At 41.3% G+C, this 26,153-nt stretch overlaps 3 protein-coding genes across 11 annotated transcripts in view; 2 read left to right on the plus strand and 1 right to left on the minus strand.

Annotated features, from left to right (window-relative positions):
* Positions 1-1,210: 1,210 nt before the first annotated feature.
* On the plus strand, positions 1,211-9,012 carry LOC308114310 (antizyme inhibitor 1-like). 2 transcript variants are annotated; one of them, XM_080471099.1, is made up of 12 exons: positions 1,211-1,476; positions 2,837-2,958; positions 4,084-4,294; positions 4,615-4,788; positions 4,884-5,056; positions 5,764-5,898; positions 5,976-6,057; positions 6,225-6,299; positions 6,742-6,901; positions 7,253-7,368; positions 7,493-7,710; positions 7,801-9,006. In XM_080471099.1, exons 3-12 carry the CDS (start codon positions 4,193-4,195, stop codon positions 7,913-7,915), a joined length of 1,350 nt encoding a protein of 449 aa, XP_080327225.1. In that variant the 5' UTR covers positions 1,211-1,476; positions 2,837-2,958; positions 4,084-4,192; the 3' UTR covers positions 7,916-9,006. The 2 variants fall into 2 exon arrangements, with proteins under 2 accessions (XP_080327225.1, XP_080327224.1); XM_080471098.1 differs by lacking the exon at positions 1,211-1,476 and adding an exon at positions 1,698-2,151 and having other exon boundaries at positions 7,801-9,012.
* Positions 9,013-9,744: 732 nt separating this feature from the next.
* Positions 9,745-13,564, minus strand: LOC308114145 (Krueppel-like factor 10). The gene is made up of 4 exons (XM_080470819.1): positions 13,477-13,564; positions 12,529-12,768; positions 11,146-11,950; positions 9,745-10,437 (listed from the first exon to the last, which is right to left on the minus strand). The coding sequence occupies exons 2-4, from the start codon at positions 12,730-12,732 to the stop codon at positions 10,166-10,168; spliced, it is 1,281 nt and encodes a 426-aa protein (XP_080326945.1). The 5' UTR covers positions 12,733-12,768; positions 13,477-13,564; the 3' UTR covers positions 9,745-10,165.
* Positions 13,565-20,387: 6,823 nt separating this feature from the next.
* ubr5 (ubiquitin protein ligase E3 component n-recognin 5) overlaps positions 20,388-26,153 on the plus strand; it is a 31,141-nt gene continuing 25,375 nt past the window's right edge. For all 8 annotated transcript variants that reach the window (XM_080472135.1, XM_080472132.1, XM_080472133.1 and 5 more), the window contains exons 1-3: positions 20,388-20,624; positions 24,590-24,634; positions 24,759-24,840. In XM_080472135.1, the coding sequence (XP_080328261.1) occupies positions 20,563-20,624; positions 24,590-24,634; positions 24,759-24,840 (189 nt within the window). In that variant the 5' untranslated portion in view covers positions 20,388-20,562. The remainder of the gene's footprint in view (positions 20,625-24,589; positions 24,635-24,758; positions 24,841-26,153) is intronic.

A 26,153-nucleotide genomic window follows, 5' to 3' on the forward strand; every position in this document is an offset into this window, starting at 1 on the left:
ATTTGAAAAATATGTATTGTTTTGATGACTATAAAAGCATTTAAATAATTGATTTCCATGGTTTTGTCCAATTATTTTTTTTTCCCTTTTCTTTTGCTTTGACTTGATTTGACAGACAGGGTTGATTTAGGGTCTTTCTAACCCTGGGTCTTGACGTAATTTGTTTGCAAATCAGAATTCCTTCTGCACAATGCAACCACTGGAGTATTTGCCCTCGCAGTGGGTGGTACACACATCTCTCTCTCTCTCTATGTCGCATACCCAGTGGCTGCGATGGCTATTCTGATCCAAACAATGGAAATCAAACATTGTGCTTACTGGAAGCCACTTTAGATGCTATGTGTGATTAGCCCTATATATACATAGTCTCATTTGGTGTTGGAGAAATCAGGCACAAAACACGGAACAGCTTTTGTGTAGTGCTCAGTGGAAAAGACGCGGCCTGTGCCGCCTGTACAATGGGCTCGAAGCTGTGGTTTTATTAGTGAAACAAACGCAGCTATTGTTTGTTTACCCCCAAGGAGCTCCCAAAGCTCATCTAACACACTGAGGAATGTTATAGCTATGTGGGGAAGAAAGAAAAACACATCACACACTGCTATGTAATTCACATTATGATGGGACTCCAGCAGGCTGCAGAATATTTAGGAATATTGGTTGTTGGCTAACACAGGATTACCGTGAAGGGCTCCTGGGTACAGGCCGCACGACTCTGGAGAACTGGACATTGTGAAGTGAATGCATGTGTTTTACAGTTTGTTAGTACAGTGTGTCCCCTATCACCCCATAAAAAGTCATTGGAATGGAAACAGTTCTGAGGACACCCTGAAATGATAAAGACTGTGCAAACGCGGCGAAGGATGGACTTTGACTGTGGGTCAAATATAAGTGGATCATATGTAAAAGACAAACCTACAAGTAATCACACGGGAAAATGTGATTTTTTTTGTTTTGTTTTCAGCCATAAATAATTTAGGCACTGTTTTTGGTAAAAAAAAGAAAAAAAAAGAAAAAATGCCTTGGTGTGAATGCTATTTAATAATTTTTACTGAGGTGGGCTTCACTGGGATGATGCATGCACTGATATGGAGTCAAAGCAGGCTCGGGGAGAACACTTTCCCTCTGTTTGGAGGCTGAGCTTTCCCTGGCACCCTCCTCCTCCTCGTCCTCCTCCTCTGTCAAGGAGGGAGACATGCAAATTTATCTTCTTGGGGAAAAAAAATAAAACGTCCCCCAGACCCTACATTTGCAGGAGCAGGCACAACTTCTCTAAGTCACAACAGCAGAGCCAGAGGGACAGAGGAGTCCACATACATGCATCCATCAGTTCATGACTTTACAAAGTCTTTGGTTGACTGATGTTTTGCAGCTGTTGATCAACAGCTAGAAATAAAGAGAAGAATTGAGCAGGCTTTACTGAAAAATATTTTATCTCTACTGCTGAGCCATGGAGGATGCAATGAAGACATAACACAGGTAATTCTTTAATATTTTCAGATATTCACCGAACAGAATTGGAAATATATACATTAAAGTATTTGAATATTTCTGCTGTTGCAGATTTAGGTTCTTGTTTAAGCATGATAATGCATATCTGTGGTATTAATATATTCTCATGTATCCTCCACCACCTGGTGGTGTGGTCAAAGTGGATCTGACAGCTTTGCGATGTGAAATATGTCAAGTTCCCTTCACTCACATAGATCAGACCGGATGCGAGCTGCTGTGTTATAAAGCTGGTGTTATCGTTCATTTAAATGCAGATACTTTGGGAATGCATCAATCGCATCTCTAATATTTGAAGAATTTTGTTGCTCGGTCTGTATTCAACGTGACCAGCTGGTGGTCGCAGTGTGCCGGCGGTCGTGGATTTTACGCGAAAAGTCTTCTCCGGAAGCCGCGCGGGGGACTCCGTCCAACTTCACACCGCTTCACGCCGCTCGAGCTCCGCCGCTTTCACTCGACCTCCGCAGCCTCTTTCCTTCCTTCACACAGAAACCTGCTTGAATCGTCCGGGGACGTCGAACCACGATCGCCTGCCCCCTGATCCATGGCAGATATTGATTTCTCTTTTAGTAACCCCACCACTCTTTAAAAATTCCGCCGAAAAAGAAAAAGCGCTCTGTCCCCTCCGTCGGCTTCTCCGTGGACGTAAGTACAGCTAGCTCCAGTTAGCCTGCTATTGACGTTAGCACGTCGGATTAAGGCACCGGGTCACCTCACATTGACTAGTCTATGCGACCTAAATCTGCTCGGTATGCAACAGTTAACGTCAAGTTACAGTGACAAGGACTGTTGTTGACAAGTCGGAGGGAAAGTTGACAAATTATACTCGCGTCCAGTAATGCTATGCTAACGACGTATGCTAGCTACGAGGCAACAATAACAAATGAGAAAGGTTATGCTCAAGTAATGTCAAATATCATATTTTACCCATTTGGTTGGCTATTATTTTCCGTGTCCGTTTGTGACAGGTCATTATTAAATTTAAAGTGCATTACATTGAAACAACCAATTTAAAAAGTGAAATAAACTTAGTGTTGCCTCTGCTTTGCAAAGTGTGTGTGATACATTATATAATCAAGTGTTTATAATTATGGTGTCGGAAAGTATTATATCTCTATGCTATTTTGCAACTTCTGACTTCCTTTTATTGCGTTGACTGATTATTTTAACTTCTTCTCAGGTCCCAGTACGCGTTTGCTCTTTTGTAGCTGAGAATTAAAATAAAATGAAAAAAAAAACTAGATAAATGAGAAAACAGAAGGTAGAATATATGTATTTTTCCATTGTTGGTGACTTAACCCCTTTACCTTGTCTTCCTGCCCCTCCACAGGTGTACAATAACTACCCAGAGGATCTAGGGACAGCTCTATACCGGGAGCCATTTGACTTCAACGCCGAGCCACCTTGGGATCCTAGCTGATAGTGGACGAGTTCATCCCAGGACTCATCCATGTGAGTGGAACAGCTGTGGTTTGAAGAAAGTGTGCGCTCACTCTACATACAGCACAAGATATTTTTTGGGTGGGGATGGGGTGGGGTGGGGTGGGGGGGGGGGGGGGGGGGGCATGCATCAATGTGCATAATGTTGGTGCTTATGGCAGTCATTGGAAAAAAAAAAAATCTTTGAAACTCTTGCATCCTGTCCCAGATAAATCACAAATGGTCTGTAGTTATTTTAGATCAACTGTATGAGATCTATTTCCAGCGCTTGTATCAACTAACAGAACAGTGGCAGTTGGTCTGCTGTCGTCTGTTCCACTCTTGCTGAAAAATTTTCCCCAGTCACACATTGAATAACACTTTTTTTTTTTTTACTTTTCTAGTTTATTGCACATTGGCATGTATGAATTGAGAGTACACATAAACATTAACATTATAACTAGTTTCCTAAGGGTGATGACGTGAATCGCATAGTTAACCATTTTTACAGTTGCATAAAGTCTTAGTTGGGTTTTAAAAAGAAAACATGGTCAAGTGTTCCTTTGTGTATTTTAATTATTATTTTTTTTCATGTAATCTGTTATCCTGTAGAAGGAATCGAAGCTCAGGAGAATAATTCATTGATTTGTTTTTAAAGTTTCATATAGGTAAATCGTTATCACATTGAAGCATGTGACAGTAGCCTTTGAAACCACATTGATATGCATCTCGCTGCTATATCGTGCGACATTACAAAAAGTGAAGCTGTAACGACAGACGCCGCCACTATTGTGCCTCTGGGTAATGCCATCAAGGGAACCTTTACGGGTCACCAGCTCGGGGATTATTGCTGATTGTCGGGAGTAATTGATGGTAAAATAAATGAACTCTGTGCCCCAGACTCTGTGTTTTCACAGGGGCTTTTTAGAAGAATAGGGCTCTTCCACAAAGCCACCCTGTAACCTGCTCTGTCTGCTCATTGGCTACTCGCTGAAAATGACTGTGGACTTCATCAGAAAGAGTTCAGCTCCCGCTCCTGAACAAACAGCCTAAAAGCTGAACGACAGGACAGATTATGCACTTTACAGATACTAGTGAAATGTTTTACGACTTGGATTCTGTTTTCCATGCCAACTCTTCCTCTTTGTTTTCGTACAGTTTGTTGCATAAGTCTAGGACCCCAGGGGCTCGAGTGGGAGTGAGCAAGACCACTTTGGACTAGTCACAATCTTTATGCCTGTCGGACTCGAAGAGAACGGTTGAGAGGATGAAAGGAATCGCTGATGAACCGCAGTATTCTGTCGGGCTGCTGGAGGGGGGCACGGCCCTCTGCGATGTGATTGACAGTCACATTTATGAACAAACACTGGTATGGCTTCACAGAGTGGCATACTTATCCATATGCTTTTCTTATTGTGGTGCTTCATTCTCAAATCCCACTCAGTGTTTCACTGTTGAACACTACAAGGTGGTCACAATACTGGAATTTAGAACTTTCATTGTATGTTTAGCATTTTCACATTGATTGCTGGTGAATGTTTAGATCAAACAGATTCGTGTTCGTATTGTAATAATGAGAAAGTGTCACTCATACACACTTTTTTAACTGTTTGTTAGATAATGCGTGTGCAAGTAGGTTTTTTTTTTGTACGCTTTGTGACACTTCCACATGTCTTCCTTCTTTTCCAGTCTGAGAAGAATGCATTTTTTGTAGCCGACCTGGGAGTCACAATGAGGCAGCATGTTCGCTGGCGAACCTACATGCCCCAAATTCGACCCTACTATGCCGTTAGATGCAACAGCAGCCCAGCTGTGATTGAAGTTCTTGCTGCCCTTGGCACTGGCTTCATATGCACCAACAAGGTACTCTTTCACTCCACGTTTGTTCGGTGTAACATGTCGGTTTTAACGTTCACTAAGAGAAGGTCTGTTCTCACTCTTGTTTTGTTGTGCTTCAGTCTGAACTTGAGCTGGTGCAGAGCCACGGCATCCCTTCTGAAGACATCATCTACAGTGGTGTTTGCAAGCAGGTCTCCCAGATTAAATACGCTGCTAAGAACGGCATTGACCTCCTGGTGTGCGATAATGAAGCAGAACTCCGCAAGATATCTCGCTGCCACCCCAATGCCAAGTAAGTTTGTTTGTGGTGTCGGTGCCAGAGACTTGAAGGCTGCCTCCGCAACACTCCTGAGCAGGGTTTAGATTACTGGGGAACATCTGGTCTACATATCCTCAATCCTGCTAAATTATTTTTACCTGAGGGAGGGATAAAATCCATCATCTCTTGTGTTTTGGGATACATTTCCCTATTTCCTTTCCTTCCCAGTGAAAAACCATTTTTTTGTCTCCGGTGGCTGCTTATCCCTGGTTAACATGAGCTTAGCAGAATGACTTTAAGCCTAAAGGAAACGGTGGCCTCTCCCAGTAAAGGGCAACAACAAACCTTACAACTACACTCAGCTGTCTTTTTGGCACACTTAGAAATATTTGGTACATTCATGGTACGATGAACATGCTATTAAGGGAAGTACAATAAAAAGAGAAAATTGTAACAATTGTAGTCTTTCTTGACATATTCTACTGTTTTATTGCTTTTGAAATTGCTCAGAATAAAGAAAATTAATAAATAAAAAAAACAAAAAACATTTTTGTTGCAATTTCAGACCATGATTGACATTTTTACTGAAAATTTTAAAGTAGCAACTGCAACCACCACCTCGAGCTCTCAGTACATGCCACATCGCTATAACTATGCTTTGTTCACAATCCGTTTGTAGAATATATCAATTCCCAGCAACACACTGACCTAAAGCTCCCGGTTCTTCTGCGTTGATGCAGGCTGCTGCTACATGTGTCAACCGAAGCGTCGAACCCGGATGACGAGATGAGCATGACTTTCGGCTGTTCCCTCAAGGACTGCAGGCGTCTCCTCGAGAGCGCCAAGGAACTCGGGGTGCAAGTGGTTGGTGTGAGGTGAGGCCCACAGACACGTTCACGTCTGAACCTTTTGAAGTTGTGGGTTTGACCATTTCCTGCCTGTGCGTCTGCAGATCTCACATTTCCCGCCCCTGCGAGGACGACCAGGTGTACGTTCACGCCATCTCTGATGCTCGTTGTGTCTTTGATATGGGAGTAAGTCCTTCTTGTCCCGGGTTGTTGTTAATAATTCATCTGTAATTGCTGTCCTATGCAGTCTAGTTTTTTTTTATGACACTGTTATTGTATAGCTAAAGAACAGTGAGGACTTTGTGAATACTTTATACTGTAGTTATATAGTTGAATGTTTTTGTCTCCTGCAGGAGGAAATTGGCTTCAACATGAAAATCTTGGATATTGGAGGTGGATTCAGTGCTTGTGAGCCTCAGCTTGAACTGGTTGGTATCCTGGTATAAGTTCTGCATGATAGATTAGTTATTTGATCTTTAACTAGACAGTATTTTGCAATGCTGTCAACAAAACTCTAGACTTTTGTAGAATCCAATCACATTACCTTTTTATTTCATAGTCTTCCATAAACCGGAAACCGCTTCAGTGAGCAAAGGAAAGCAATCCTTCTTTATCCACCAGGTGGCGCTATTATAATGTGTCGCCACCATTTCTTCTCAAGAGAAACGAATCTAGCTGAGCTTTCACAGAGATTGCTTAAAAAGAAATGAGTGGATTCAATTTTAAAAAAACATGACGGGGGGAAAATTATTTTTGCGATAAGATAGCTGTGAACCCTTTTAAGTGCACTGAAATGAAAATTGTTTATCGTATGATTTATACAAGGAATCTTTAGTTGTGTGTTTTAAAAGCTTCCTGTCCTCTCGCCAGATAAACGACGCAGTCATGTCCATGGTGGACCTCTACTTCCCCGCCTCCACTGGTGTGACCGTCATCGCGGAGCCTGGCAGCTTCTTCGTGTCTTCTGCTTTCACCCTGGCTGTCAACGTCATTTCAAAGGAGGTGGTGGCCCGCGATGACCAGGACCACGGTCAGTGCATGTGATACGCACAGAAGGGATATGTTAGTGTCACATTCAGATTCAACACGTTGTCACTCGGATATAACGTTGCAGTGCCCGCATTTGAGAGATTTTGTTGCTACGCTGTTCAGCGGCAGCGTTATAAATAGACGAGTGCTTCATTGATAAGGAGCACAAAGTGTGGCTAAAGAGCTGTCCACATTATAAAGAGCCGTGCAGGAATGAAAATGTGAAGATATTTGTTCTTTGAAGCCATCGACACAGTTTTGTGTGGACAGTGAAGGATGACGATCTTCTTGGACTCAGCATTGCATCTGTCAAAGTAGGAATGATAAAAAATAATGAAACCTTTCTCAACAGATGATCCGTCTCCCGACGAGGAGCCAGAGTTTCAGTACTACATGAACGAGGGAGTTTATGGATGCTTTTCCAGCAAACTCTCTGAAACACTGATCGCTGCTCCCTCCGTTCACAAGGTGATTTCCAAATGTCTCCTCCCATGTCAAGGGGCTTCCTAAAATGTCTTCAAGTTTAGTTTTTTTGAGCCGGGAATCAAAACACATGCACACTTGTCACACATGTTGGATGCTGTGTTGACAGAACTCGTCCCTGGATGCTCCGGTGTTCAGCAGCAGCCTGTGGGGTCCCTCCGGAGACGACCTGGACCAGGTAGTGGATCACTGCCTGCTACCTGAGCTCAACGTTGGAGACTGGCTCATGTTCTCACATGCTGGGGCTTACAGCCTGGGTCAGCCGCTGGGTAGCTCCACCGACTCGTCTCCTCCTCCCGTGTACTACGTCGTGTCCTCCAGAGACTGGTAAGAATCCCAGCAAGACAGTATTTGGGGACGATAAACGGCCGCAGGCTTTTTTTTGTGTTTTTTGACAAATCGTCTTCACTTTCCCAGGTTTGAGATGCAGGACACCGGTGTGACCCAAGAGGCAACCCTCAAGAACTTCTCACTGGTCCCTTACTTTCTCAGCTCCTGCCAAACAGAGGCTGCACTCTCTCTCCCAGCTTAGCAATCATCCCTCCAGGAGGGCTTTCAGCTTCCTCGCTTGTTGTTCCGCTGCTCGCTTCCTCTGGTCGACATTCCACCAGGATGAAGTATGCCGACTGTGCAGAAAGCGCTTGAAATTGCTGGGACCAGATTGGATTTGTACAATAAACCCCGATGTTCAGCAGCAGTATGTGACTAGACCTGGAATTTAAAAAAGTAGATTTTAAGTAGTACGCAACAAAATGGATGACTCTACAATAGACAGCTTTGCCCTCGTTGAAACCACAGTTTACACTCCTACAGTAGATATATAATGATTTTCAGTGATTATATTTGACAGATGTATTATCTATATCTCTTTTGCTGTTGCCAGTCTTGTAAAGTAAGATATGTATCCCTGTGTTAAGCGGCAGAAACGCACTCCTGACGTTTTGTAGACAACTTTGCTACGAAATCTGTATTTATGGCTTCAATTGGTTGTAATTATTTGTGTTACAGGAGCTTCACTCAGTTATAAAATTTAATATCCATCGTCCTTGTCAGTGTTTTAAAGCAGGAGCTTGCAGTGCAACATGGCTTAACATATGAAGGCGCATTTACGCATCTTTTCGGTGTAGTAAATAAAGCATGTGTCATAAGTGTGACGAGTCCCCTGACTTTCATGCCTGGGTAACAATTTCTGCATCAAATTGAAAGTGGCTGTGTGTTTCCTCTTAAGTAGTTTTCTCTCAAAACCTGCAGGAGAAAGCAGAGCGGGTTTAGGAGTCAGCATGTGCTGCAGGTGGAACACAGGAAGTGTTGATGGGTAACGTATCAGCCGATGTGGACTTGAGGGGGATTTTTTTTTTTTCATGAAAAAAAATTGGAAGAATTGTTTATAATGCAAGATGGGTTACTTTTTGTATTTCCTTCTGATATTTATATTGTATTTGTTTAGGAATCTTTTCAAGATCTGTGTTTTAGTGTCCCCTGACTGCTAGAGGTCTTGCGTAGCATGCACCATATTTGTGAAATTGTCTCCTGATCTATGTTCAAGGCATGATAAATCATCAGGCGTTAGTAACTTGTACCTGCTTGTCAAACTGAACACAAATAAAACACTCCAATGACCGGACTGGGAATTGTAATGTTTTTTATATATATATATTTCAACAGTAAAGGATAATTTGAACAACTGCTGAATATTGTGGAAAATTGAAATCAATTCCAGTTCAATCGGAAAAAGCATTTTATGTAAACGTCAATGATTTGCATATATCTTGATCTGCCTAATCATCCCCTATAGTTAAAAAAAAAGACATCTCATTAATATGTCTGATGCATAAATCATTTATCTGGATTAATTTAGGGACAAATTACATCAGGGGTTTAAAAGTGTGGGGCGAGCCTCCCCTCAGCCTGTAAAATCACCTTGACTAAACCCTCATGCTGCACGAGTTTCATCTCTTAAGGTTCTGATTGACGTTCATTCAGATTAGATGTGTTTACATGGAAATTTGGGATGTTTTTCCTAAAGTCTAACAGTTTTCCACTGAAGTTGATACTTTTGATTCAGCTCTATTAAGCTTCTTTGTGTTTTTTTAGACTAAACTTATTCTTCATAATTGTTTTTTCTCAAAAAACTAAAGGAAAACAATTCCCCCTCGAAAAAGGCAACCCCACTTTTGAACCACTGCATTGCTCTAGTCAGGGGGAGGTTATTTTATAATTGTTCATTAAAAAAACAAAAAAGCCACAAAAAAACCTTGAATGGATCAAAGCAGATCAATGGACATCTTGTGTGATGTTTTGTTTGGATGTGCGACACGATTCATATACCTGGAGGTGATTTAGTGATGTCATACACTAATTATGGTTGCGCAAAAAGTTTTACTGAAACATTTAAATAAGTAAAACAGACATGTTCAAGTTTAATAAGAAATTCTGTTCTCGGCATGAAAACAGCACATTTTGCACAACTTTTTTACAAACACGTTAAAAGTTTTCACAACATTCAAAACGCTTTGGTCAACTAATACTGAACGGTAAACACATCTGTGGTAAATAGATGAAGCTGATTTTCCAAGTGAGATGTACACATCAGAGTAACGAGCTCAGCTTAAAGTGATACAGTGATTCTAAAACAGTTTCCAGTACCGCTTTCATATTCATCGACAATCAACAAAGGCAGCATGCAGCTGCATTAGTGGTGTGACGCTTGTTCTTTCACACTCGGAGGCACAAATTCTCCCGTTTGACAGTTTTTTTTCCGCCACATCCTCCCCCCCCGCCCTCATGGTGAATTTGCTGACGTGCGAGCGAGAGACGTGAGGACAGGGAGATTTGCGGACCGGCTGGCCGCCGACATCCAGCAGTTAGCCTTCCTCCCGGCCAGGTGTCGTCGGGCGTGCTTGGCCAGGTGGTCGCTGCGCATGAAGCGGCTGAGGCACATGGGGCAGGCGAACCTTTTCTCCCCCGTGTGCGTCCGGCGGTGACGGGACAGCTCGTCTGAGCGGGTGAAGCGCCTCTCGCAGCCCTCCCACTTACATTTGAAGGGTTTCTCACCTGAATTAGAAGCACAAAGTAAGGCAAGTAAGTAATCAAAGAAATCAGTATTGCTTTGTTGCACGCTAAAACCAGAGCTCAAATCAATTTTGGATTCTCTCAAAATCTAAAAATACAGGATATATAGAGGAAAGTGCAGAGAGAGATGATAGGGGAATATAAATATGTGTTGAGGGAAGTCTGGTGGGTGTAGTCTTTCAACATCTGAAGAGAGATGAAAAGAAACTGCCTCCATGTTCAGAAGGAGAATGAACACATACCAGATATCTAATATTACAGGACGTTTGCTGTTTTTTTTTTGTTCATTAATAAGTTATTTTTGTCCTACAATTAAAGCGACATCATTTCCTGAAACTCTTTCGCTGTGACGACGCCACGCACATTCAATCACACAGAAACGTGCAGAATTTAATTGTCAAGAGTTTCACCAAGTGAGAATCCCTGATGTCTCACCTGGAACCTCCAGCTAAAATCAAGGGGAATTGAAATTTCTGCAAACATCAAACTCCACACAGGGGAAAAAAGCACCAATTTGAAGTGAACTTCATTCTACTACACTTCTCCACCGTGTCAATGTAAGCATGTTATATTTAAGAAGATGGGCCATATCACAAGTTGTATTGACTTGTTTGTTCTGTATTAACGAGCAATACTTCAAAGAGAATACAAAGTTTAATGTAACAAACTGTACAATGATAATAGTCTCACCTGTATGTGTCCTCATGTGTGCCTTGAGATGGGAGCTCTTGAAGTAGGTCTTGTTGCAGTCCTCATGGGGACAAACATGGCTGCGTACACGACACACTTCAGTCTTTGGAAGGGAGAGCCTCGGTTCCTGAGAGCCACGACACGGCGCCGGAGCGATGGGAGCTAACCTGGTACCACCAGGGGTCACCTGTGCTGGCTGGACGTACAGCGCAGGAACCGACGGCTGAGGGACCACGACCATCACGGGGCCTTTTGCCACCTGACCGTTGACAATGAAGATCTGAGCAGGAGACACCGTCTGTGGTTGTAGGACAGCATGTTCTCGCTTGTGCTGCGGTTGCAGTGGTCTGTGCACAGTGGCGACTGAATGGGAAGCCATTGGAGACGGTGAAGATATGGGAAGAATCTGGCAGTAGACTGGTACAGGAAGAGCCTGAGCAATACCTCCTGGACCGGACTGAAATCTTGACTTGTCATTCAGACTTAAAACATCCCTATATGTCTGCGCTTGACTGGATTCAGCCAATTTCCTACTCAAGTCTCTATCAGTTAGTCCATCTTGAGAGGTAAAATCCGTTTTAGATTCTTGAGTGTGAACACAAGTGAGTCCCTTATCCTTACAGCCACCTTTACTGTAGAAGTGCAGCCCATCGGCGGTGTGGCGGATTACACTGGTGCACTGGAACCTCTGCAGAGGAACAGCGGTGTGTTGTTGTGCACATGGAACTATAGGACGTAAGACTTTCTGTGGTGAGGGAGGGTATGTGGACTCCAAGTAGGGTGGACTATGAGGTGGTGTCATGCACTGAAAAGAAAAGCAAGATATCCATTATTATTTGTCAAAAGAAATGCATTAAGCTGTCTCCGCTGACGCTGCAGTGAAGTGTTTAGTAAGAGAGCCTGATGAAAGGAGTGACGATGGCTGTGCCACAATGAGACTACACTCACAGCTTAATAGATAAACCTGTTCAACTAGTTGTTAGCAAAACATACGGCAGAAACTGCATTTAGAGACATTTGACCTGCTGATGTTCAAACTGAGCACGAGTATGGTAAGAAAGGTGATTGGGTGGCCCGGCTGTTACAGCTACATGAGGTGGACTGAGTATTTGAGAAAACTGCTGATCTATTATGTTCGTGTACAACCGTCTCTGGGGCTCACAGCGAATGATCTGGAAAAGAAATTTTCTGGTGTGCAGCAGTCCTCTGGGTGAGAATGTCTTATTGATATCAGAGGTCAGTGGCCGGACCGTGGCAGTGGCAACAGTAACTCCAATAACTACTTGTTACAAGGAAAGTATGCAGAAGACCAACTTGAAGCTGAAAGTCTCACATAGCAGGAGACGACACACATTCAGATGGTAAGGTCAATCCAAAACTTACCAGAGTAAAATCCTCTAGCGAAACAGTGGCGGGGGGCAATGAGTCATCTTCTGAGCAGTCTGAGGAGGGAGTCGGGGGCCTGAAGTGTCTCAACTTGACGTTCCCAGTCTTCCAGTGCTTCGTCATGGACATGAGAGTTTCAGCAGCTTCCATGTCACCTACAGCCGTGGGGGCAGGCTTCAGTCCACAGTGGATATCAGACATAGCTGAGTGATGCTCTTCAACTTCCCTACAGCAACTCTGAACAAAACCAGAGGAAAAGAGTGTACAATGTTAATGATTTAATTTGGACGAACATTACATCTCAACATAATCAAAGGCATCTATCCCAGTTCTGGAGGGTTACAGTACACAGCTGACTGCCATCAGCATATGCAACATTCATTATATTCAGGTGTACCTGCGTAGATGACATTACATGTATGCAGGACTATGGCTCTTTAGGGTCAGGATTCCCTATTTCTCTCTTTAAAAAAAAAAAAATAAATCTATATCTTGTTTCTCTTTGTAAACAAGCTGGATCTATTGATCTAGACGAAGTAGATCAACCACACTGGGACAAAAGCCCATGTGGGGAATCTATGACACAGCACGTGAAGTGAGCATGACCAGTTGGTGCTTGGCAGCACTGTGGGGCCCTTTTACCTACTTTCCTGGGGGATGAAACTACAAGTGGGCTGGTTACAAAACTAGACATGTAATACTGCTCAGCCCCTCCTGACCTGACCTGATCTGTCCAGGGAGAGACCACACACACTCAGTCCATCACTACTTTCCTTAATTAGTTACACATCGTGTCTACAGCTTGGTCATACAACAGTTTCACAGCCAGGTTAATACATTTAAAAAAAAATTAAAGAAAAAGAAAAAAACATTTCATTGTAGTTATTCAATGACAAATAACTCATGTTGAAAAAAAAAATACATTGCCCTGAACACAGTACTTACATTTACGTGGGATTTGGAAAATCAAGTGTGCGGTTGTTTGAGCGTCTCCTCGTACGTGTGCGGGTTTTCTCCTCATCCTCTTCTCTCCCCCATTCACAGTTTCAAACACGGCGAGGGGGCGGGGCTCGGCGGGGCGGGGGGTGTGTGTGGGGCGGCCGACAAATGAGAGAGTCGCGCGCGGTGCGTGATCGCGGGCTGATGGGAACGTGGAAGCTGCGTGATACACAACAGCGCGGACGTGTGAGAAAAACACTCTGGCATAACAGTGACCCTCTGGGCCACAGAAGGACTCCTGCACACACAAGTTTGATTTATATTCATTTAATCTCTCTTTCACCAAAAAACGTTGCCCCGCATGTCTTTGTCTTTAATCCCTGATCTCAATCTGAGCTCTATTTGCTTTCACATTGAAAACCTCAAGGTACCTTAACGATCCTATTTTACATCTCCTCTGCATGGATAGACAATTGTAATCTGTATTTCACAAAAGACACCAGTTCAACCAACAACTTGTGGGAGGATTGGAATCGATGCTGCTCCTGTCTCTGCTCCCTCGGAGTTTAGCAGAGCTGTCCAAAAGACAACGGTACTATTCTACTATAAACCATTTAAAGAGCTCTCAATAATCCCTGGTCACATTTTTCTTCATTTAATTTTTCAGTGCGTTTAGTCAGCAATGCAAAACAGGACCGACACGTTTGTTTTTATTATCAGTCCTCCTAATGAAACATTGTACATGTATAATGAATTTAAGGAGAACATAATGACTGTAGTTCATTTAGTTTTGAAATGACAAGTATCCAGAGAAAACTAAGGCATGCACAGGGCGACCAACTTGAACCCATGATACTGTTTCTATGACAAAGGAAGTGTTTAAATACAGAACAAATACCAGAAAAAAACAAAACAAGAGTGAAATAGAAATAGGATAAGAAGAAGCAATTTGCGTTTCTTCTTAATAATTAAACCTAATCGGACTTTTCAAGATAGAGGTTGCCATGGCAAAAATGAAAAAAGGATTCAGTGTAGGAATTGATTTGGGTTGGAGATAGAAGGAAGCCAACAGGAGGTGGCTTGGATTAAATAACTGGCAGGCACATAGACATTCCTTCAGCTCAAGCAGAACAAAAAGTCAGATGTAGACAAACAATGAAGGAGCAAGCACACAAACACACACACACACACACACACACACACACACACACACACACACACACACACACACACACACAAACACACACGTTAGACTGTGTGTGATCTAAGAGGTTTCATAAAGGCACATTTTCTAGAAAAGAGGGGAGAAAAAGCATGTCAATGTTATGTTCTCAAGTTTAACTCCAAATATCTCAACATCATCTTCTATGTGTAACATATAATCATGTTATGCTAATTATATTCTTATTATATGATATTGTTATTATATGATATTATTATTCCATTGCTATTATATTATTATTATATTATTATATTATCTGTCATGTTGAGTTTTTAGACTCACTGCAGGCCACATTTAAATAAACACTGACATTTAGGCCTGCATCTGTTGGCTGTTTGGGAAGCAGTTGTAGCTACTGACTATAAATAAAACATAAATACAAACTGATTTTAAAAATGTCCTATTTTCTAGCCTGATTACTGACTATCTTTATGGTTTGATAAATAAAACCCAAAACCATGACACAAAATGGGTTGATCTCTTGTGGGAAGCAAGCATGAGGGAAGCAAAACATCTAATACTTAAAACAAAAGTTTTCTTTTCTTTTAGTTATCACGCAAGTTTCTTGACTCATTTTTTCATTTTCTCCCTGTGTGTGCTTGGGTTTTCTCCAGGTTCTCCAGTTTCTTCCAACACAGTCCAAAAGCACTAGACACTGATTAATGACTCCCATTTGCATGTAGTTGAAAATGTAATTTTGAGCTCTACGCCTGTCCAGGGTGGGCCCGACCTTCACCCAGAGTCAGCTGGGATCAGCTCCAACCCTCCACAACCTTCAGCTAGATAAAGCAGTATAGAAGATGGATGAATGAATAGACGGGCGAGGTGATGGATGGATGGATGGATGGATAGATGGATGGATGGATGGATGGATGGATGGATGGATGGATGGATGGATGGATGATCACAACAGCATCAAACAAACTGAACATTTCAAATAGTCTTTTTCAAGCGTCCTGTCCCATGCTTCTGAACACAGGTCGATAATGTTGGACTGGTGATAGAAGCATTATGTAATGGTCGTGACAGAATCTTGGCAGTGAGCTACAGTTTCAATGAACAAGTTTTTTTAGGACATAATGTTACAGCTTCTGTGTGGTTTTGAACATTAGACACGGAATGGAGGTTTGAATTAATGATACTCAGCTCATTTTCAATCAATTCTGAGAAGCAAATGAATCCGCGTTAACCAGGACTTACTGATCACTATGTGCAGAAAGTCTGGTCTCGTCCAAACCTCTTAAAAGATGGCAGCCTTCTTGGATTCCTCTCAATGCATGCCAACATAAATCCATTCCAGTAATGGCAGCGATGTTTGACAGGGTGCAGGTGGCGCAGAGGTTTTCAGTCTAAAACCTGGACTGACCTGGTGTTAATAAGCAGGGTTGACCTGTGCGATAGGTCAACACTGCTTATTAACACCAGGTCATCAGAGATCCGTCCAATCCCACACCTGTAAGGATGTGTCACAGCCAGCAGCGAGGCAGGATATTTTAAAGCCTCGCTCCTCAGCCCGTTATCATGTTACTTCAAGTCAGAATAGCTTATACATCTGATTGTAGCCTGACTGACACGAGCTGATGCTGGTCCATTCATTCTACTAATGAAACTAGTGTGACGTCAAGTGTTTCTCACACTGAATAGATCATATAAAATAACAAAACTTAACTTTACAAGTAAGAAATTCTAGCCTGCAGTCATCCTCACTTCACTGATTTGATTATATAGTGCAGTTTCATGGTTCAAACTCTTTGTTCCCATTTTTAACCACACTGGAGGTCATTTGATAACCTCATGCCCTTATTTCTAAAAATAGCTCTGCAGTTTTCGGTAGTTTTTGTTTGATTTCACCCTTGAAAAGGAATCTGTGTTTATTTTGCAGGGCAATGGCCCTGACTTCATCAACCCAGCAGACTCCAAACCAAAGAGAAAAATTCCTGGAACGTTATCTCTTGGTTACATGATGTGTTGTTTTATAACACACAACAAGATGACAGAATCAAATTAATTACAGATCTACTATTTATTTTTAATTTCTTTTATTACTTCCAATAACAAGGGTTTCAAGAAATATGATGCACTGTAACTGCCACCAACTATTTTACTGAATAAACTATGCACACAAAATTATGGAATGTGGAACTAATTCTTTCTTGTAACGATGCATCTTTGCAATCTTATGACAAAAATTATGAACAGTTATTAAAGCAGCATTCAAATGGAATGAGAATTATTACCATGGAACATTGTTTGCATGGCTTATTCATTCAAGCAAAGATTTATCAATTTATATTGACACCGTCTTTTGAAAGAAAACTTCTCAGTTTCAATTCCAAATAAAGACATTTTTCCACAGCTTAGTTTAATTCAAAAATATCTCCCAGAAGCTGTGCACTGCAGCAGTTGTAGTAGCGGCAGCTGTCATTTCTATGGCTCTCAAGTAGTTATTTGCATCTCATTGTGAAAGATAAATCCTGCCACCTGCTGGTGTAACTAGACAGCTGCTCTTTGAGAAAAGCACCATCTCCACAACATATATATATATATATATATATATATATATATATATATATATATATATATATATATATATATATATATATATATATATATATATATATATATATATATATATATATATATATATATATATATATATATATATATATATATATATATATATATATATATGTTGTGGAGATGGTGCACAAACACACACACATATATATATATATATATATATATGTGTGTGTTTGTGTACTTTTCGGAGAGTAAATTGAAGTGGTTGACGCTCATCTCATCCATCCATCTATTATGTTGCTCCAATTCAGAACCACAGGGGTGTGGAGCAAACTCCACCCACATAGAATTCCCTAAGAATGGACCAGAACTCGGGATATTGTTCCCACACGCCAATACACAATTCTGAGACACAAATTGATCTAGAGTGAATGATTCTGGATTGTGGGTGGAAGCCAGAGGTTCTAGAGTAAGGTTCAGGGCGAACAGGAAGAACATGAAGGGTGCTGCATAGTATTCAGTGCATACTGTATATAGGGAAATGTATTACTTTAAAAGTCTGAAACTGAACGTTATTTCTTAGGTTGCAGTAAAATCTGTGTAAAAGTAAATGCATTATTATATAATTGTAAACATTTGATTACAAATGACACAAAACTCATTCTACTTATTTCGCAAATGAGCAAATATACCACACTTACTTACTCTGTTTTAATGCTCACACAGAACACATAAGATAAGTCAAGAGCAGCTTTGACTGTCCTTATCTTGGCTTTCAATAGGATTATTAGTTTCATTCTAACTGATCTCAATGAAAATGTCAGTTGGTTTTAGTGTTTCAGTAAGATATAGTCATAGATACATACTTCATTGATACTAAAGGACATTTAAATGATATATATATTATACATTAGCAGACATGCTGAAATGCAACGACCTGGAAATGAACAGCCAATTTAAAGAAGATGCTACATTTTTGTAGGGAATAACATGTTACCCTCTAATCCTGTGATGTTGAGTTGGTGAAAACAGGCGGTCTGAAGGCTGCAGAGGTCTCACAAGCTTTTGTCAAAATCATTCTGAAGAGACTCACTGTACCAAATACGATTCCTGATTTCACTTCCTGAAAATGTGATTTCAGGACATTTATCGCAGGTTAACTGAAAAGGACTTAATGGCCTTCCGCTTTGATGCTCTAAAATGAAAAGACACATTTAGAACTGGCATTATCTGACTTTTTACCGGTCTGACCCAATTGAAATCAAATGAGGCTGTCCTGAAATAAAATGTGCGACATTCTGTGTTTAAACTGTTCAGGTTTGATGTGGTTCATCTGTGCATGTATCTTCTGCACTGCTTTATTCAACTCAAGGTCACGGGGTGCTGGATCCCATCACAGCCGAATGCAACGTACACCGTGGACATCAACACTCCATCACATCTCTAACATAGAGAGGCACACACTCTCACCAGTTAACCTCAAAGGCATGTTTTTGGACTGTGTGAAGAAAACTGGAGAACATTGCAAGCTTCAAACAGAAATGCCCCAAGCCCAACAGGCGACCTTCTGGCGAAGAACAAAAAGTGCTAACTCGATTTTTAAATTGAATTTTAATGTGAGAAGAATGGGAACAAAGTAAAGATTTAATTTCATCTGTTTCCCAAGTGGTGCTGGTGCTATTTTGAATATTGCAGTGTTGCGAAAGGACAAGAAACAAACAAGGTTAAGCACTGAACCATTGTACAGACTTGTCTGTTTGTGTTGTGTGAATTGACTGTTTTTACAAATATGTAAGGGATTCATAGCAATTGTACTTTGTCCATTTAGTTTTTGTGTTGAATACTTGATGCATAAGCCATTTCCTTTGTTTTACCAGGCTTAGATGTGTGTGTGTGTGACTGACAGTAACTAGTAAAAACCTTTACCTGCTTGAATCAGCTGGAGGGTTATGGTGTCCTGGATCTGATCCCAGCTGACAGGGGCAGAAATCCCCTGGAGTAGGAGAAGTAGCAGTAGGAGGAGGAAGAGGTGCCAGACTGTTCTGGCTGGGTTTGGTTCTTTCACACGCTACTGAAGCTCCTGTTTGTCTCGCAAATTAATTACTAATATGTCTTGTTGCTTCAGACTTCAATCATCCAATCCACCAAACAGAGCTCACCAGCAAAGAAAAGCTGTTTGGCATTGGCAGAGAAGATTGACTTTTTTTCGTGGGGGCAATTCTACTGTTCATCCCCTGAATGCATGTTCCTTACAAATCTGGCACCACTTGAATGGGAAGTAAACAAAGGACTATTGCCTCACAGTAAGAATGTTGTTAGTTTTAGTCCAGGTCTTTCTGTGTGGCCTTTCCTGTGTGTGAGGTTTAAAATTGTAATTTTATTCAATTCAATTCAATTCAATTCAATTCAATTCTTCTATAGCACTAAATACAGTGCAGTCATTTCAAAGCACTCTTGCAGAGAAAAAGCCAACAATTCCACATGAGCAAAGATAAGCGAAGAACCCTGCAGAACCAGGCTCAGAGGGAGAGGGATTCTGCTGCTCCGGTTAGTGTTAGAGAAAAGGATAGGACAGAGACAGAGTGCTACAAACAAACAAACATGATTTAATGAAAGTGTGTTTGTGTGTGTGAGTATGTGTGTGTGAGTGTGTGTGTGTGTGTGTGTGTTGTTACTCTGGTTGCCTTTGGCCATTGTCACACACACACACATATATATATATAAGCTTTGTTATAACAAAGAAATAATCTCACAAACACACATTTCCTTATCATTTGTGCCTAATATTGTTAAATAGGTCACTACTTTTGCTACAAATGCATCACTTTTAGTTTGCCACATAGTCTTGGGATGCCCTAATTTATATATATTAGTTTGCATTTATCGTCTGTGCTCCATTGTTTTAGCTTTTAAAGCCAAATGTAACCCCTTCATTTGACCTTTAAAGAAAAGCAGTCCTCCAGCACACTTCTTCAGCGGCATTAAAATGCAAAAAGAGGCAACGATGCACTGCGTGAAGTCGGGTTGGAACAAAGACTGGGGCCAAGAGAAAGTGTAATATTTCTGTGACAGCGGTCTAGTCTTTCTTCTTGAGGCCAATCCCATCCAATTTAATACATTTCCTGTTTGCGCCGTGCGTCCAACCAGCGGAGCGGCTGCATGTGCACTCATCAACACACACAAGAAGCCTGCGAGAGTTAAGATGGCGGCATGTGGGTGAAGAGGCTGGGATCCAAACTCGAGCTTTTTCGCCATTAAGCGATTCCTATGAGCCCTCCTACATACAGTAATCGAAAGAACAACCATTTTCACATCTTTCACACGACTCGGTGTGCTTTTGGATATTCCCCATGACATCTATACACTTCGTGGTTCACCCGCTACCCGGGACCGAGGATCAGCTCAATGACAGGTATTTCGCTGCGGCCCGTTGGAAAGAGCGAATTAATTCGAGATCGGTGTACGGCTTGTACCGAGCGCTTTCACGTTGGTGTGATTGCGGTCGGTGCTGACAGTGTCATGTGTACGCATTGGGGTTAAAATGATCTAAATGACAGCCCCCCCTGGGTTAAGACGAGGCCCGGCATTTTGAACAATCCTCGCTCGCCTGGCTCTCAACAGCCGCTGGATGCTAACCTTAGCATGCTGCTAGCAGCTCTGGAAGGATTGGCTCACAGTCAAAGTTGAGATAGACAATGCGGGTTGGGGGATGGGGAAAATGAGAGGGAAATAAAGGTCGTAAAGCACGACCGGGACATAAAATCACCCGTTTCTCCCCCGGGTAATTTAGACGTGTGCTGTTTCGATGCGTGTGGCGGACGTTTTGTTTTGCGTCTCGTTGATTATCACGATCAATGAAGTCGCTAACGTCAGCTAACTGCGAGCTAAATGCTAATGCTAGTTAATTTGCTGCCACGCTCTTGACAACGCCGGTTATTTATATACCCGTACTTTTTTATGTCAGGAGATGTTTTATATATCATTTGGAGTGCAATGCCGTTGGCTGTGTATATAATTCGGACACATTTGACTCGTTTTGTCTTTTTTTTTTTTTTTTTTTTTTTTTCCCCCAACATTGCGCACAGAGATGAAGATCTAAAATTTGCAGCGGAGGAGCGTTAGCTCCATTGCATTGACATTAATCTCGTTATCGACTTTAATATATGGGGCAAGCGAAAGCTGAGTATGATCTGCTGCTGGGTCCCTCAGTATTCACACCGACGTGCAGTATTTTAATGATGTTTGCCGATGCTGAGTGGCTGCAGAGTATTCACACCGTTAATTAGGGGGCGACAATATAGCTGGCAGTGACACTGGGCTAATTTGCATCACGTTCACTTATATGGGTGTAATGTCGAAGGTACTAATAATTAGTATATTGTGGGAACGTTTTCCAGGAAACTGCGCGCGACCTCTTTATTCGGAGAGCATGTGATTCACCATATACCCATTTTTAACATCCATTGAGATTGAACTGATTAACGAGCTGCTCCAAGTTAAGACAAAGAGGTTGAGAAGTCAGTGTTTGTAGAATGACCTTGAGATTAAGATCTGGTTCCAGACTCGGTATGTGCACACATTTTGCAGGGTGGTAGTCAGTCTTGACTGTAGGGGAGAGTGGGGGCAGCTTTGGTTTGATTGACAGGGAAGCTCAGGTTGCTCTGCTGGTTAGGAATCCTGTTGAAAACAACAATCAGATGTCTAGGTGGTATGGACCATTGCTTCCTGAAACAGGTCATGGCTGTTCCATCCCCAGGCATGCATGCCATTGCTTGCTACAGTCATCATGTGCTGCTGGGAGGCCCCCTCCTCTCTCTTCCCCATTAAGGAACTTGCAGTTGTCACAGCAGTTAAGTGCTTCTATCTGAAGTTTTTAAAAAGAAAAAAGGCTTGGTCCAGCTTTGCTCATTAAAAGCTCCTGCCTGGCATGAACATCCGGTTAGATTTCCTCAACCAAATGCTGGTGGTTTGTTTGGCCTGAGTGAGTTCTGCTGCTTGGACACATTAGTTTAGCACAGTGGAATGGCAAACAGCATTCTCCCGTAGTGAGATGGATGTTTAATATGTTGCTGCTGGGCTTTAGGGAATCTGTTTTAACTGGCTCATTGAGGTGAGGAGTCTTGGTGTCGGTGCTCCAGTCGTGCATTTCCTTTGATGGGTAAGTTAGTTGAATAGCTGACCTGGATTCTTAGCGAGTCATTTTCTCTTACCTTCCTACTCTGCTTTGACTGAGGCAGGGGCTTTTTTGTATGTACTCTGTTTTGGAGAATTTTAGCTTTTTATTCTTAAACTTCATCAAAAGTGACTAAAGAAGCACTTATGATTCAAGTGTATTTGTTTATATTTTAACCCGCATGTACTGAATTACTAAGGGAAGGATTTCAGTGTTGGGGTATTAGGATCCATACATTTCCATTAAAATTCTGCATAAGTGTTGTGTTTATTTGGAAAATTATATGAATAATAATTTTTTGTGTATATGAGTGTTCTTATTTTGAGTGTTCTTATCTTTGTATAGTGTTTACCTAGAATACTACTGAAATCACGTATTCATGATGCATTGCTTTCACTGCATTTGCTGATATTCTTAATCTTTAGCTCATTAGTGACATGTGACTCCAGGGAGAAACAGTTTTTCTTTTAAATTTTTTAACTTGTGTTTTGAATCAGGCCAAAGTGGTCTTTTTAGAAAAAGCTGACGGTTGTATGTCTCTTGACACAGTTGTGGACAAATGTGGGGCACATCACAGAAATCATATTTGCTTAAGTGGGATGAGCCAAGTCCCTACAGGCTGTGAGGAGTAGATGGATTTGATGTCATCAAACCCTGGATGTAGACGAGCAGTAGTTGTTTGATGTCTGTTTGTTCAGATTATACTTTGTGGTTTTACAGAAGTTGGGCTGCGAGGTTAAGAAAATGATGGAGCTGGACAGACCTTTTTGAAAGTTGACATGCATTGTTTTTGTGACATTTTTATAGAAAATAGTCCTTTTTTATTTTGGCCTTTTTCTGGAGTGGAATAAGTGACACTATAGATTCCTTGTAATAGTTGTGTGGAAGGAGATGTTTGGCATGATAGAAAATTATTCATTCATTGCACAGTGTTGGTTTGTGGCTCCGCTAAACCAGTGAGCTTTTGATATCATATGTCAGTGCCAAAGATTGCCAATTCAATACCCTCCAGGGTTTCCGCTCTCTACCAGCACTCATTCATGAAATCATTGCGGCTAATTTCACAATCTACTTCTCTAGATTGTTAGAAGGAAATGTGCTTACAATGAAGAAACTCTACACCATCGTTTCCAGGATGAACGTTTTGACAAATCCATGCGGACAACACTTTTAATGCAAGCAAGAGAGAGTGCTTATTCCATAACATGGCACTAACATTTTAGAAAATCCAATTCTTGCAAGTCAAAGTATAAGAATATTGCCCCAAGAATCGGTTTTCCTGACATTGAGCATAACTTTAAGAGTGAGGCGAGTCACTGATTAACAACTATCAGTATTGCATATTTCTTTCAACAAGGGAGCAGTTGTGGTGTGTATGCGGATGTGTGATCTGATTGCTACTTGACACAAGCATTTACCAATGGTTTCAATAGCGGTGAATTCTAAGACGAAATGAGAAGGTTGTCTGGGGATACAAAAAAGATCGAAAAGTTAAAGATAATAAGCAGCCAGCCATTAACAACTTTAAGCTACCCTCAATGGCGGGTTTGAAGTTTACTGTACAGCTTCACATTTTATTTTCTGAATAAAGGAATGCTCTAACTTCCTATTTATTCAGTGAGTGTTTCAAATAGTCTGCATCTTTTACTCGTACTTCTTCAAAGCAGCAGCAACATCAACAGTTTTTCACATCCACTTTTTTTTTTTTTTTTTAAATCTCTTGCACCATCATTAGAAGGTTATCATATCAAAGTCCCCTAACCAAGACTATCATTTATTCCTGGATGTCCTTTTTGTGTAGCCACAGCCGACACCAGTACTTGTGTTTGGCACCATCTTTAAGCCGAAAACCATGTGCCAATACTGCAAGCAAAATATTGTCAAAGCTTTAAAACCATATTAGTCTCAGACTTGTCAGCCACGTCAAGGGAACAGCAAAAAGTGATGAAGCCTCTTGGATAAGAAACAAAATGTCTTTCAAGACTTATGACAAGAACCAGCTGACCTGATTCAATTTGCTATAAGATGCCTCCTACTTGGACTAATGACACTATGCATAGACTCATCATCAAAATCCTTATCTCATGTACATCCTGTGGAAAAGATACTATCTTGTAGAATTTATTTTCTAATGGTTTGCACCAGTTGTTCATTGTGCTTGATGAATTGACCCTCCATTTGCATTAATATAGTTATGTTTTCAGGCTTCGTGAAGTGTCGGAGAAACTCAACAAATACAGCTATAACAGGTGAGTGTGTCATTGTTTTAATGATTGGCTGCTTCGTTTAGTGTGATCAAATATAAATAGGATTCTGTTGTCCTACGTGTTACTTCACTTGTGTTTCTGTTGTTTTTTTCCCCTGTCAATGCAGTCACCCACACCTCAGTTTGCTGGAGCAGGCCACCTTAAAACAGTGTGTTGTTGGTCCAAACCATGCTGGATTTCTCCTTGAGGTAATGCAACTCTACTTGCTCTGTTGCTGTAAATCCAAAACGTACACATTGGATTACTGTTGTATGACCTCTGGTTGAAATTGTTTGAATTCAGTTTGGGATTCTAAACTATATCGTTTTGGTAAAGGATTCCACCTTAATCAGTGTAAGTCTGTTTAAAACATGGCTATGGATGGAGAGGAAGGGTGTTTAGTAATTGACCTCACTTTGTTTATTTGAGCTTTGACCGTCAGCACGCTGCTGCGTGTGTTGGACAAGTGTGGAGTTAAATGTCACTTCAGTCTCTGCACTGATATTCTGCATTACTGGGCTCTCCATGTAACAATTTGCATAAATCCTAATGAAAAGATGAAGATGGAATATGTTTTTTGGTGTTAACACATATTGTAAAGACTTTTGAAGTTCTCTTGTCACAAATTCAATACAGGCCAAAATATATTAGTTTAGTGTTTAGAATAAGATTTTCAAAGCAGCAGATAACAGTGCTTGGTTAAGAAACATGATCGTGAATATGTTGGAATGTTTTTTGGGGGGATCACTTTGATGCAGTGCTTTATGTTTACTTTGAGTCAAATTCAAAGTTGATATCCTCATGGCATCTGTGTCAAGGTTATTGATAGCCAGGGCGGGCAGCAGAGAACCTGGGCCTGCTGTCTGTGATCCTTCCGAGATGTATCCATTTGCATGCAATGGGTAATCTATTGGTCTCCAGCCCTGGTCCCGAGACACTATTGAATGCCTTGTTATCAGGCTTCTGCAAAGCTTGTGGATTTCTCATTCACTTGAGGCAGCAGGAACACATCCAAAACCTCAGGACTGGAGTTGGAGACCAATAGTGTAACCTTTGGAACTCTGGAAGCTTTTACCTTCAAGCCACTACTCTGCACTGAAAGGAAGGGTTAAAAATGAAGTGCAACTTTGCTGATAGCTTTACTTTTCTGGGATGATCGATATGCTACTCAACATTGCAATACCTGTCATCCAGAAACTTTGACCTATCTGGACACTTTCTGCCATATTACAGTAACCTCCTGACCCCTGATGATACCACTGTAATTTTAACTCCTGGTAACATTTCTCACAGTTGTTTGCCTCATCATATTTAGACATACTCAAAGGAGAAGACAAAATGTATTTCTCTGAAATGTAACATCTCTGAGAAAGGGTTTTTAGCTTTCATGTCATTGAAATACGAAGGAAAATGCTCTTTTAAGGTGTGAAAGTTCAAATCTTTGTGTCCAGTTGGATTCATTTCCTGCAAAGTTGCCAAGCATCTGTGTATTCTTAAAGTGTGTGACCCTGAACCTCATGCG

This window comes from Lipophrys pholis (genome assembly GCF_963383615.2).
Source record: "Lipophrys pholis genome assembly, chromosome: 9".
NCBI classification, from domain to species: Eukaryota; Metazoa; Chordata; class Actinopteri; order Blenniiformes; family Blenniidae; genus Lipophrys; species Lipophrys pholis.